The sequence below is a fragment of the Bombyx mori genome, chromosome 14 (genome assembly GCF_030269925.1).
Source record: "Bombyx mori chromosome 14, ASM3026992v2".
In the NCBI taxonomy this organism is placed as follows: Eukaryota; Metazoa; Arthropoda; class Insecta; order Lepidoptera; family Bombycidae; genus Bombyx; species Bombyx mori.
The window spans coordinates 8,495,737-8,509,909 of NC_085120.1; the positions used below are offsets into that span (position 1 = coordinate 8,495,737).

Here is a 14,173-nt window from a genome sequence, read left to right on the forward strand (position 1 = left end):
GTTATTGTTTTAGCTATATTTTTTTAAATATTATATGTTTGTATTGTACTGTTTGTTTCCCAAATAAATAAATAAATAAATATGCGTTGTACACACAGAAAGTCGTACGTACCCTAAGGCTTATTGTGGTGCTATTTACGTTCGCAATAAACGCTGATATGAAGGCTTTCATTAACTTGGTGCATGATTTACGGGGCGCGCGCGTGTCAAGGTGAATTCGTAGTTATCTGGTAACTACAAATTTAATATAACTATTTTAGTATGTTTATGTGAATATGAAATTCATGTCCTTCGCTTTTAGTGGGTCGGTGATATTATTAAAATTACTTTTATGTTTTAATCACGGATTTTTGGAACTAAGTTCCTTATGGGACGATGCGGAGGGGTACCTTAACCGGGAAAAAACGTCCGTAACGTAAGATTTTTATTAGTAATTCAGTTCACAGTGTACGACTTAACTTTGTAATAACGTACAAAAAATAACATATATTTTTATCATTCATTGACCACGATCTCAGAGCGTTCGTTTGCGCAATACACTAACTCTTACGCAAACAATCATGAATGAAGAGTACCACAATAAGTTCGCACATTACCGAATGACCGTGGGTTGTTGGGAAACCTCCAGTTTTATTTTTTTTATACCTCGAATAGAACTTAAAATTAATATTTTTATAGTATGAAACTTCGTTCCTATCCAGTGTCCCAAGACACCACACATCTTTTTATTACACTATTTCGGTATTATGTCGTTCAACCAACTGAGATTCCTCATCTCTAAAAACCCGCATCTTAAATTAGACTGAACTCAACTGAGGCTGGCGAAAGCTACAGTGGCCGGTTCAGCGCGGAGAGCATTAATTTTTGTCATCCTACTCTCATTGAAAACTGCACGAACTTTGTGGCACGAACACTGGGCCTCACGGACGGCGGGCCATCCGAAGCCTGTCTAGGCTACACCTCCTATCCCTGGGACACCTAGCTGAGAACTGGAGGTAGAACCTCTTGTGAGTCCGCGCGGGTAGGTACCACCACCCTGCCTATTTCTGCCGTGAAACAGTAATGCGTTTCGGTTTGAAGGGTGGGGCAGCCGTTGTAACTATACTTGAGACCTTAGAACTTATATCTCAAGGTGAGTGGCACATTTACGTTGTAAATGTGTATGAGCTCCAGTAACCACTTAACACCAGGTGGGCTGTGGGTTCGTGTACTCATCTAAGAAATAAAAAAAATAAAAAACTTGGGCAAGGAAAAGCAGCCTTTCATCTCCCAATTACTCTTTTGCAAAATACTTATAGAGCAGCTTTCACGTCACCGTCTTAATTGTACTGTTACGGGGTGGGTCCAGGAGCTCTTTTTAAAAAAGGACACGGCGACTGGCACGGAGTTTATTTTATTAAAGAAGTAGTACAAATGATGTGTGTTTCCGCTACTCAAGCCAAATCTGTTCTGCCGCGCTTTAGCAATATATCGTCTTTATATAGAGACAATGCATTCAAGAATGCCTTAGTCGGCATTATTATTTATATTACGTTATTATTGAGGGGCATATGTAACATCCCCCTCCTTAAGATTCATCGTCACCGATGAATGGTCACGGACGTTGACGTTGAGATAAACTAGAGCGGTAAGTATAGAATTTGGCTTTTGTTTTGGATAACAAAATAGGAAAACTAAAACATACGATACAGGATAAAACAAGTAAGTACTTAAAATAAAATAGTAACTATATCTTAAAGAAATAAACGTTAAGTACAATATCAAAAACACTTAAGTAATTATTAAGTAAAATACGAAAACAGGATATAGTAAGTAAATCTATAATTATTAAAGGTCTTAATTATAATTATTAATTAAACTTATACAATTTATTTAAAAGAATATAATGTATTATAACGTTACTCGACGACGACATTATTAGACGAATTTGACAACATAAGATTTCTCCTAAAAGGCCTAGGATATGAATAGTCTTTTTCACTATTTATTTGCACAGTTTGTGTAACATTATTATGATCGTTTTTACGATCTTTGTTGCATTGATTAAAGATTTGTATACAACAATGAGAATTATGTTTACTTGAACAAAACCATCTACGAAATCTAAATATAAGGTACAAGAAAAACAGAACAGTAAGAGAATAACTTATAGACATATAATGAACAGCATATTTTTGAAAGTGCGAAGGACTTTCCAAATGATTTAATTCTTTTTCTAGGGTATCTAGATGAATACTGGCGTGTAACAATGAGTCTAAATTATTAAGGTTATTTAATTTTAACAAGGGAAGTCTAGCTAAAGTTTTATTTAGTTTTGTACGTTCGCAACAATCATCTTCCAAAATGTTGAAGTTAGCTACTTGAGTTGTTACATTAGAAATAAATGTTTCACTAGACGAAAATTGTAAAGTTTTGAAGAAAGCTTTACAGTCTTTAAACAGGGACATTATTCCTGTTCCTAACAAAACATAATCATAGTTGAGACTATTACTAGAACAAGTTACATGTAATTTTCCAGGCTCAGATTGAACAAATATCCACCTATTTTTATTAAGTTTAAAGAAGGAATCTACGTGACCCCTTAAGAGTTTTACCGAACATGAACTTGGAACCTTATTGACAACTTCGGTTAAGATAACTGTCTCACACGTTGGGTTCGCAAGCGTCGAATACACATTACCTAATTCACAAATATAACACTTTTCACTCACGAATTTGCACTTGTCTAAGTCTTCTAACAGTGAGTAAAGCATACGATCTGTTGTTAATGCCATGTATGGCTTGTTTGGTGCTATAAGTGCATAAGTGTCTGGTTTTGTTAAGTCATAAGGAACTGGCATAGGAACAATATGGTAAAGATTATAGACTTGAGGTAACACGAGGGGTATCTTGATTATAGTGATAATACGATTATTATGATAGTAGCATACTAGTTTAGAAATATCGATAACTTCGTGAATGTTCTGTAAAGATATTGATATAGGAAGTTCGCAATGCTTAGGTAAGTCATTTATATGTTTCTCCAACTCGACATATAATTGATATGGGCTGAGTACAGTCGGGTGCAAAATATTCATTTTACTAAATAAAATAGCGTTGTTTATGTCTTCGATATCGAAAGACAATGCAATGATTATACTTTCTAAGGACTGGAATAAAGAATTAAATTTTGTTTTTATTTGTAATTTATCGTTAGAATTTATAATATATTCGAATGCCGAATTTATGATTTCTAGATTTTTATTTAGACGTTTCTCGTTTTCACTGAATTTTAACATTGAATTATTAAATGTGGAAATTGTAGATTTTATCACATGTATATTATCACGCATAAGATGCGCTAAAGCTTTTTCGTCTGACTGTACTTGGTCGATAGCATCAGAGAACTTGACACCGTCGTTGGAATCTAGAGTGCCAAAGAATGTTTTAAGAACAGAGCCACCAAAGTCGAGTAGCCCACGTTTTGATCTACTTTGTCGACTACTAGTAAGATAGGATACAGATGCAAACTTTTTGATGTTATTATCGTGTTGACTTTGTAATGACGAAATGGCGTTCATGCAATCGAACTGTATTTTGGAGGACTCGAAGTCCTTACAGAAAGAGTTTACTTTTTCAAATAATTGATCTACTTTATCAAGATGAGACTGTATGTTATTAGTATTTAAATAAGTTACAACATTCCAGTTATCATTAGTAAATTTGACGTCAGATAGTCTATCGTAGTATAGACCGGGACTATCTGTTATCTGGGTTATGATTTGATGACTTGTACATAGCACTAAGATGGGCCTGAAAGGGAACAGAAATAGTAATAAGTAAGCATTCGTTTATTATCACCAATAAATCAAATATTGTAAAATAGTAAACATATAAAATAGTAAAAGTTTCAAATAGTTATTCAGTGTAAGATTATTATTATAATTATAATATAATTTTTTTCTTTTTGAGTAAAAGAATTAAGTATGTTCGAAAATAAAGGGATTATTTAAACGAGTTAGCTTTAATAAGACTATAGTGCGTCGTCATTTGCTAATTTTATTTCATCATAATGGTGACGCACGTGTTTACGGTTCATTAATAAGGTGACCGTGTGGTTGCCGTTTATTTTTATGATTTTGTATGGACCCTTCCATACAGGAGATAAGGCTTTGTTTTGCTTATGATGGCAACGGACGTAGACCATGTCACCAATATTATAGGTAATCGGTTTCGAGTGAGAGTCGTAGTATTTTTTTGATCTTTCTTTTGACGACTCTATATTTTGTAAAGCTTTTTGACGGCTGTAATATAACCGGTGATTAAGTGCTCTTATATAATCGCTGTATGTATTAAGGTCGAGAGAGTCTATACTTTTAGGGATGTAGGGTTTAAACCCGAATAACAGTTCTAATGGTGAAAAGCCTGTGGTAGAGTGGATATTGGAATTGTACGCTAGCATTGCTGTTCTAAGATATAAGTCCCATGTATGTTGGTTTTCAACTATATACGACCTAAGATATTCTTTCAGAGTCGAATGACTTCTTTCTAGGGCGCCACAAGTCTGCGGGTGATATGGAGAAGCAAAAATGTGTTTTATTCCGAATAAACGCTCTAACTGCTTCATTACTTCGGAAGAGAAGTTAGCACCTTGATCTGTAATAATGATCTTAGGGATACCGATATGGGAGATATACTTTACTAATGAACGAGCTGTTTCTTCGGCGGAGCATGTGACCATGGGATATGCTTGAGAATATTTAGTGAGATCGTCTTGTAACGTAAGAATGAATTTGAATTTGTTATGGTGTGTTTCGGGTAATGGCCCCACTAAATCTAGGAATAACTTTTCATTAGCTCTAGTGGCGGTAGACGTGATTATCATTGGGGAGCGATTAACTTGGCGCAGCGGTTTGTTTATTTGGCACGATTTGCAATTTTTGACATAGTTTTCTATGTCTTGTCGCATATTTTTCCACCAATATAGTTCTTTTATTCGTCCTAACATACGAGCGACTCCGGGGTGACCTGCAGTCGTGGAATCATGGTGATCTCTTAATATTTTTTTGATTTCGGAAGGCGTAGGATATTGGATATTGTTATGGTAAATATTTACTTTGATTTGAGTGTCATGAAATAGAAACGCAACGATATTGTAAATTTTTGTAAATGACAATTTCGTGTAAGGGTCTGAGAAATCTGATATAGCACATTCTTTTTCCTCGCTATACCATGTAGTTATCATGTCACGGTAACAACGTAAAACATTAAAAATATCTTTATACGTAAACTCATCGTAAAAATGAACACGGACAAACAAATGTGTAAATAAATGACTGGCGTTACCGGTAGAATAAAATGAGTACAGTTCTCTCTCCACTTCACGTATGTCAGGCATAGTTGTGGACATTTCTATGATTTCTGAACAATATGGTACAGACTCATCAAGGTCAATTGAGGTAGGGTAGGCTATCAGCTTACATTTAGCTTTAAGTAGAGAGTCGTTAAATTCCTGAATATTTGTGTTAAACGGATCTTTCGATTGTCGGGACACTTTTAGATATTGTTCATAGGTTTCAGGAGTTGACGGTGACGGTTGCGAGGGCAGTGATGGAGAAGGGACTTTTGTAGGAGGTTGAGTAGGGTGGCTAGGCATTTCTTGTCCAAGAGGGGTTTCTGAAGGGACGGAACCTGGGGCGTTGAAGTCTATGGGGGGTGGTAACGGAGACAAGTCATCGAACGTAAGGGGCTCATCTACTCGAGACTGTTCATCAAGGTATGGGGGTGGTTGTAAAACGGTTGGTTCATCGAGAGTATGAACGAGGTTGCGAGATAAGGAATCTGCGTTACAATTTAACTTCCCCTTTTTGTATTCAATCTCGTAGTCGAATTCTTCTAATTTTAACCTCCACCTAACTAACTTAGAACCGGGGTCTTTGCAGTTAAATAGCCACTGCAAAGGTTTATGATCGGTCACGATTTTAAACTTGTGTCCATACAGATAAGGTCTGAAAACTTTTGTGCCGAAAATGATAGCTAAACATTCTTTTTCGGTTGTAGAATAATTTCCTTCTGATTTGTTCAGGGTTCGAGATGCGAAGGCTATTGGGAGATCTTGACCTACTTCGCCTTGAGAAAGAATAGCAGAAACAGCGTAATTGGATGCGTCTGTTGTTAGTACGAAGGGTTTAGTAAAATCAGGGTACTGAAGGATAGGAGCCGAGGTTATTTTGTTTTTCAGTTCGTCGAAGGCTTTTTGTTGTTCACAACCCCATTGAAACGTAGCGTCCTTTTTTAGAAGGCTAGTTAAAGCTTTAGTAATATGGGAGAAATTTTCAATGAAGCGACGATAATAACCAACTAAACCTAGAAATGATTTTATATCACGTGGAGACTTCGGAACTGGGAAGTTAGTAACACAGAGAACCTTCTTGGGGTCAGGCATTACTCCTTTATCTGAAATAATATGTCCAAGATACTGTGCTTCTCGACGAAAGAACTCACATTTGTCCGGTTGTAATTTTAGGTTGTGTTCACGGAGCTTATGAAATATGTTTCTGAGGTTTTGACAATGAGACAAGAGATCGTGGTTGAAAGCGACTATATCATCTAAATATGTATAGCAATGAGTGCCTTGAAGGCCGCTTAGTACTATATTCATGAGTCTTTGAAATGTGGAAGGAGCATTTCGAAGACCAAAAGGCATACGCGTGAACTCGTAATGGCCCGAGGGCACACTAAATGCTGTTTTTTCGGTATCTTTCACCTTGACTTGATGAAACGAAGACGCGAGGTCAAGAGTGGTAAAGTATTTACTGTGGCCTAGCTGGTCCAGGATATCCGTGATGTTCGGAATAGGATAGGCATCACCAATTGTTACTTGATTTAACTTCCTATAGTCGATAACAATACGCCACTTAGGTTTACCGGAGGAGTCTTGTTTTTTTGGTACTACCCATATAGGTGCTGACCATGGTGAGATAGAGGGTTGAATGATTTTTTGACGTAGCATATCATTTATTTGTCTATGTACTTCCTCTTTATGACACTCAGGGAAACGGTAACTTTTAACAGCGATCGGTGTGTCAGATGTAGTGCGTATTTCGTGTTCAAGAGTTTTTGTACACGTGAGGCTGTCGCCTTCAAGAAAAAACACGTCTGAGAATTCGGAACAGATACTGCGTAAACATGTTTCTTCCTCCTTATTTAAGTGTTCGCACCGAATGGCATCTTGAACTCGTTTTTCCCGGACTGAGTTAAAACTAATTTGGTAACAGCATGACTCGTGAGTACTGTCGGAAGTATTAGACGGAGGGTCATTTTCTAGAATCAGAGACACGGGTTCGAGGGTGAAAGATAGGTCATGTAACCTTACTTCCGACTCAGAGGTATTCAGGACAGACAAATTAATTTTGTTATTTGGTTTAACACTAACTAGACATTTAGAAAAATACACACTAGGATAGTCTACATGCGTGTTTTTTAAAATTAAACCTTCCTTTAACTCCGGGTTAGTAACAGCGCATTCAATAAACATTTCGCTTCTTGGCGGAACGATATAGTAGGGTTGTGACATATGTAACTTGAAACGCTGCGTAGAGGGGCTAAGTATGCCCAGGTATTTCTCTGAATAATTAATAAATGCACTATTTTTGTCTAAAAAATCTGATCCTATAATACCATCGTAATCCAGGTTAACATCTTTAACTACGTGAAAATAAAAAGGTGATAGATTCGATTGGTTAGTTTTTATTGACAAAAGGAATTTGCCCAGTGATTCACAGTGTGAATTTACGTCATTGATGCCTTTGAATTTTATTTTGTGATTTTCAAGAACTGGTAAACAAGGAATACTGGTACTTTTTATAAGAGATATTGAACTTCCCGTATCAACTAATAACGAAATAGGATTCGTGGTATGGGATGTATGAACAAGTATGTAAGGTAACGGTGTGTTTTTATGCTGAGAAATATCGTACACTGTCGGCAAATATTCTTGAGATATCGCCGATGGCATCGTTTGAGGGGTAAGTTGACTGATTGATTTACGAGTAGTATCTGGCTTAGCGGATATCGGGGTTGACTTATCATGTGACTTTGTAAACGATTTAGTAGAAGGCTTGGTAACCGGATTAGTAGACGAATTAGTAGACGAATTAGGAGACGAATTAGTAGACGAATTAGTAAACGAATTAGTAAACGAATTAGTAAACGAATTAGTAAACGAATTAGTGAACGAATTAGGAGACGAATTAGTAGACGAATTAGGAGACGAATTAGTAGACGAATTAGTAAACGAATTAGAAGACGAATTAATTGGCGAATTAGTGAACGAACTAGAAGTAGTTTTGCACGCTTGTGCATACGACCTAATAATTTCTTTGCATTGTTGCGATTTAGTAGAGTTACGTAATTTTGTGCCTGTTTGGTTTGCAGGCAATCGCCTGCACATTTGCGATACCTGACACGTTAGTTTAAATTACTGTCGGTTTTCTCGATTTCGCAACATTTAAAAGGCGAAGATTCCGAGTCAGGTGGAATATGATTAAGCGGGCGATATTTATTATACGAATTATTACGTAAGTTGTTATTGTATTCGCGTTTCTTACATTTCGCAATGTGATGACCTGGGTTTTTACAGTAACTGCAAACGATTTGAGGTGGAATTTTTTGTTTTGTGTCTATTTTTGTTGAATTAAATGAACTAGCTTGTGATGATAATTTTGGCTGTTGATGATGAGTTGAATGAGACTTAGCAACGAAGTTCTGGATTTTTTCCTCTTCAATGGCGATATTAATTGCTTCGTTAAGATTTTTGGGGTTACGACATCGCACCATGTTACCAATACGAGGAGTCAGTCCGAACATAAAAGAGTGTATCGCCAGGTCCTCTGTCATGGCAATACGACCTGATAGGTCTTTTTTTGATGTATTAGAATTATGGATTTCGGTCTGCATCTCGGTTAGGCACGTATCGATTCGTAATGAAAATTCAGACACAGATTCGCCAGCACGTTGTTTACATGATTGCAAATCGAAAAATAGATGACTGTAGTGTTTAGTTTCTCCAAAATTTTGACGAAGAAATTCTCTCAACGATTCGAAGTTATCGAATATTTTATTTGAGCATGCTATTCTGGCTTTTCCTTCTAGCTTTGAAATTATAAATTTCAGTAATAGTCTTTTTTGACTGTCTGATGCAAGATCTAACGCATCCTGGCAGTTAGTCAAGAAGGCCGTAAGGGTCTCCCGACTTCCATTATATGGGTTGATAAAATTACATAGTACTTGAATAGGATATTGTTCGCTCAAGACTATTTCACTTTTAGTAGACATTATTACGAGTATTCGCTTTTGACAGTAACAAAACAGACACTAGCAGAAAGAAAGTCAACTAAAAAAATGTAGTAGTTATACGAGACGAATGATTCACTCACCGCAAGAATATCAGAGCTGTTAACTTCATCGGAGAACGCACGGATGATGGGATGGCAGCAAGGCGTTTGGCAGGCTTATACTGGAAGTCTTAATGTCGCAAACGGCAGGAACCGGCTTAGCAGGAACGAGTCAGCAGGAACGTTGCAAACGGCTTAGCAGGAACGAGTCAGCAGGAACGTTGCAAACGGCTTAGCAGGAACGAGTCAGCAGGAATGTTGCAAACGGCTTAGCAGGAACGAGTCAGCAGGAACGTTGCAAACGGCTTAGCAGGAACGAGTCAGCAGGAACTGGTGCAGTAGGGACGAATCAGCGGCTTGAATTTTCACGGGTACTGGAGCTTCGGGCGAATCTTCGGGCTTGTTTCACAGGAACCAGCAGGACGTCTTATTGGTTTTTGCGTGTTTTTGTCAGGTTGACACCAGCCGATCAATACTGACCGGCACGAGCGGGTATGATGTGGCAGATTTTTGTAAGTTTTTCTTTCTCACGATGTTGAAGATGGCGTTGAAGATATTTTGCAGGTTTTCTTCCTTTACGATATTGATGATGAGAGCAGCGGCAATGAGCGCAACGTAGAATCAAGAGCTCAAGACAATCCGGATAGCCAGTGTAACGTACTGACTATCCCACTTCTGACACCACTGTTACGGGGTGGGTCCAGGAGCTCTTTTTAAAAAAGGACACGGCGACTGGCACGGAGTTTATTTTATTAAAGAAGTAGTACAAATGATGTGTGTTTCCGCTACTCAAGCCAAATCTGTTCTGCCGCGCTTTAGCAATATATCGTCTTTATATAGAGACAATGCATTCAAGAATGCCTTAGTCGGCATTATTATTTATATTACGTTATTATTGAGGGGCATATGTAACAGTACCTCACCGGTTACCAAAGTGACACACGACAGGAAACTTAAGAGGTCTCGATTCTGAAAAAGAAGGTCGTTCTCTCTCACGTTTCACCCTCCGCTTCTTCATCATACGGTACACGCGAAGAAGTAGAGCATTACGACAGCCTGCTATTAAGCATTACCGCCACGATGCTTGCAAGTGACAAGTCGGTGCCGGGAGGATATCAAAAGTGGATCTAATTCAAATCTCGTTTCCTACATAAATGTCTGATATCCTAACAATTACATACGTTATAAATAGTTAACACGTAAAAACAATAACCCACGAAAGCCGTAAATCGCGTTGGTCGGTGGCCATAAAAGCGCTACGTGATCTGAAGGAAAAAATAATAGGAGCTTCGGACTGATATCCACAATACACCCATCATTGTCCATTGAAAGCTTTAAATCAAAAAAGGCTTACCACAGCAATATCTAAGTACTTACAAGCTTACCTTGCAATTATACACGTACTGAAAATTTTAAATGAGCTCACGACCCATTTAGTTTAATACATAGCTATTTTAGCTCATAGTTGTAACAACGTTAGAGCCTTCAATCTTGTGACATTAGGTCGAAATTTGAATTGCATTTTATAATATCACATCTACCCTACATTCCGGAACTGTATGTTTCACAGTATCGGACAAAGTACTTACGTACTCGCTCTCCGTGTGAGCTCACTTGCCTACAGTAGATCATATCTTTAAGTTATTACGTCATTTTACTATACAAGCACGTGCTTCTTTTATTTATAAAAAATATTTTTTGTTCTTTAAAACTAATTTGGTGTCATAAAGACGAAACACGACTGACATCCAATCGCATCGGGACGCCGTTAATAATATAACGACAATAAAAAATGCTAGATCAAACTTTAAAAGTAGTTTCAGCTGACAACTAGAGCCAAAGAAAATATTCACGTTTTTTGTTGTTTTGTATGCAAAAGCGATTAAAATATCGAATCTATACTAATATTATAAAGCTGAAGAGTTTGTTTGTTTGAACGCGATAATGTCAGGAAATACTGGTCCGATTTGAAAAATTATTTTAGTGTTAGATAGCCCGTTTATCGAGGAAGGCTATACTATTTATAGCATCACGCTAAGACCAATACAAGCGGAGCACCAATAAAATATAATGTTTCAAAATTGGGGTTTTTATTCCCTTTTGAGAGCTTCCGCTGCGTGCGCTGCAGAAACGGTTAAAGTTTCGCTAAATAATTTATGACAAAATTGTTCCCCTTTAAAAGATCTTAAAAAAGTCCGCAACAGCATATGTTAAGATTGGCTCACTTTAACGTTTTTTATGCTAAACAAATTTGTTCTAAAACAAAGCATTATTTGTGAACTATTCCACGCGGACGAAGTCGCGGGCTAAAGCTAGTTATTTATAAAATACTCTTATTTAACGGGTTCTCCGATGTTCTTAATTCTATTAAGTTCAATATACATGCAGTAGCATTCAGTAGCATTCACCCTTGGTGTTTCCTGAGCGCTTCCTGCTCTTCCTTAAACGATATTTGAAATGGCTAATCAGCGGTAGACAGCGATTTAGCTATTCCTCTGGAATTGCTGACATCGATGATCGATAATTACTACCCACTAAACTTATGTCTATTGTCAATATTCCCTTGGTCTATTTTCGAATGCTATCAATTTACCAAACATAAACCCATACAAATTAATAATTACTAAAGTTAAATTAACATTATTTATTATTATGTAGACTATTTTCAACAACCAATAAATTCAAAATCAAGCTTTTTAAGACCAAGAAAACTCGAAAGCCAATTAAAAAGTTTCGTAAACTGTGTAAAAGCTCGATAGGTTGTCTTTGTTACTTGGAGATTTAACTTTAATTATAACGGTAATCAGACGCTTGTCCTGCAAACTTATGATTTAAAGCTTTTCTTTCTCCTTTTGATCAGTTTTCTTTTACGCTAGTTAGGTGATTTTAAAGCAAAATAAATTGCTACAGATTCTGAGAACAAAGCTTCAATAAAAGAACAACATCGCTATTATTTTCTCTTATATTATGCTACCGGCAAAAATATACGACGAAAGAAAATTAACATAATATAATCTGTAAGAATTAAATAAAATAACTCGGGAATTAAACTAGAAGTTTTGTTATATACAGATGCCACTAAAGCAAAGAGACAAGTTTTTTTTAATACGCTTTTATTAGCTTCAGACGTATGTGTGTATGTTTGTAATGGAATCTTTGAGCATGATTTTGACCCCCTTCAAAACGTCGGATTAACTCGAAATTTTGGTATACTTATTAAGGACCGACAACAATTGATAATTAAAAAAAATTTTCAAAAAATATTGAATAAATTCAAATTAAACTAAAAAATAAAAAAAATATAATAGTTTAAAAAAATAACGAAAAATCCAACTAAAAAATAGAGAATAAATTTTAATAAATTTGAATTAAAAATAGTGTAAGAAATAATGATTTTATTGTTAAAAAAGCGTGGGGTGCATGGTATTAGTAGTTATAAATATTTTATGAACAGATATGAGCAGAAGGGTTATTTTGATAATATCCTGAAAAGCACCCCACGCTTTTTTACAATAAAATTATTTTTTCTTTTTAGTTTGATTTTCTATAAAAGCGTATTTTGTTAGTTTTTTTAAACTATTATTTATTTAGTTGGATTTTATATAAAAACGTATTTTACGTTAGTTTTTTAAACTATTATTTATTTAATTAGAATAAGTGTGGGAAAAACTGAAGCCACAAAAATATGTATATGAGCCTACCGGTTGGCAGCAACATCTTGTGTATTTTTACGGATCCCGTTTGCTTTCTGGCTTAAAAGTGTAAAGTGTGTCTGTGGTAAGTCCCATTGAGACTTTGACTCCATGACTCCCCCCCCCAACTGGAACACGGCATTCACATTATCATTTTGTAATCGCCAACCCATTTCTGTACTGGACTGTACCCGGCGGAATGTTCCAGAACATCAGGTGCCGCAAATGGTGGATTATTCCCGTAAATTACACCCGTAATTAGAACGCGACTAATTACTCTAGTCGTACATGTTTCTTGGTTGCACACGGCATAATTGAAAGTATGTCGTTTCTGTAATATGTAAATACGGATAATATTTAAAATTCTTCATCGGCCATCATTATTTAAACGTCAGATGTTTTTTACTGCCCTTGTAGGCAAACCAGATGGTGAGTGGTTACCGTCGCCCATGGACTTCAGCAATGCCAGGGGTAGAACCAAGTCGCTGCCTACCGCTTAATACTCTCTAGGATTAGATCATCATCATAAATAGGGGCTATAATGAAAAATTTGAATAGTTGAAAAACTGATCACGGTGAATGAATTACCTTAGTAATCCATTGCTTAAAATGAAGTCGAAGTGTGTAAAGGTAATTTTTTACTTGATAATACTATACTATTAAATAGTTTAACTCGATTCATAATTACATTTTTAAATTACACAGTCAAAAATTATCGGAAGTGGATTTTACTACAACTAAAAATAGACTATAGCCCAGTATTTACGTGCAAAACAAATATTCAAATACCGATTTATGTTCCTTTTTTACGAGTGTACTCAAAGATTTTCCGCCTTGACACACAAAAGGATTTCGTCATATTCCTACGTGGTGGGTATATCTCAAAAATAAAATTCAAACGACGAACATCGAATATGTACGTACTTGCAATTGTCGTTAAGGAAAAACCATTTAAGTAGGAAACGCTGTATCTCTATATGCTACTGTGTGGACGAGATCGCAATATTTTGGTTTATGTAGTATTATTATTCCTCGAAATCTGACATATTTCTTCCACGTGGTGTTTCGCTTCAGGGTTCCCTATCAGTGAGTGCGTATTTGCGCGGA

The 14,173-nt window shown here is 36.4% G+C and overlaps 1 protein-coding gene across 1 annotated transcript; it reads right to left on the reverse strand.

The window, feature by feature from the left end:
* Positions 1 to 1,377: 1,377 nt before the first annotated feature.
* On the reverse strand, positions 1,378 to 10,282 carry LOC134200110 (uncharacterized). The gene is made up of 2 exons (XM_062672117.1): positions 9,417 to 10,282; positions 1,378 to 3,792 (listed from the first exon to the last, which is right to left on the reverse strand). Exons 1-2 carry the CDS (start codon positions 9,443 to 9,445, stop codon positions 1,899 to 1,901), a joined length of 1,923 nt encoding a protein of 640 aa, XP_062528101.1. The 5' UTR covers positions 9,446 to 10,282; the 3' UTR covers positions 1,378 to 1,898.
* Positions 10,283 to 14,173: the final 3,891 nt, after the last annotated feature.

Excerpts from the sequence above, each read along its gene's own strand:
- LOC134200110 (XM_062672117.1), bottom strand. The coding sequence starts at position 9,445 with ATGAAGTTAACAGCTCTGATATTCTTGCG. Across the intron at positions 3,793-9,416 it reads ACAGCTCTGATATTCTTGCG|GCCCATCTTAGTGCTATGTA; the intron begins GTGAGTGAATCA and ends GTTCCCTTTCAG.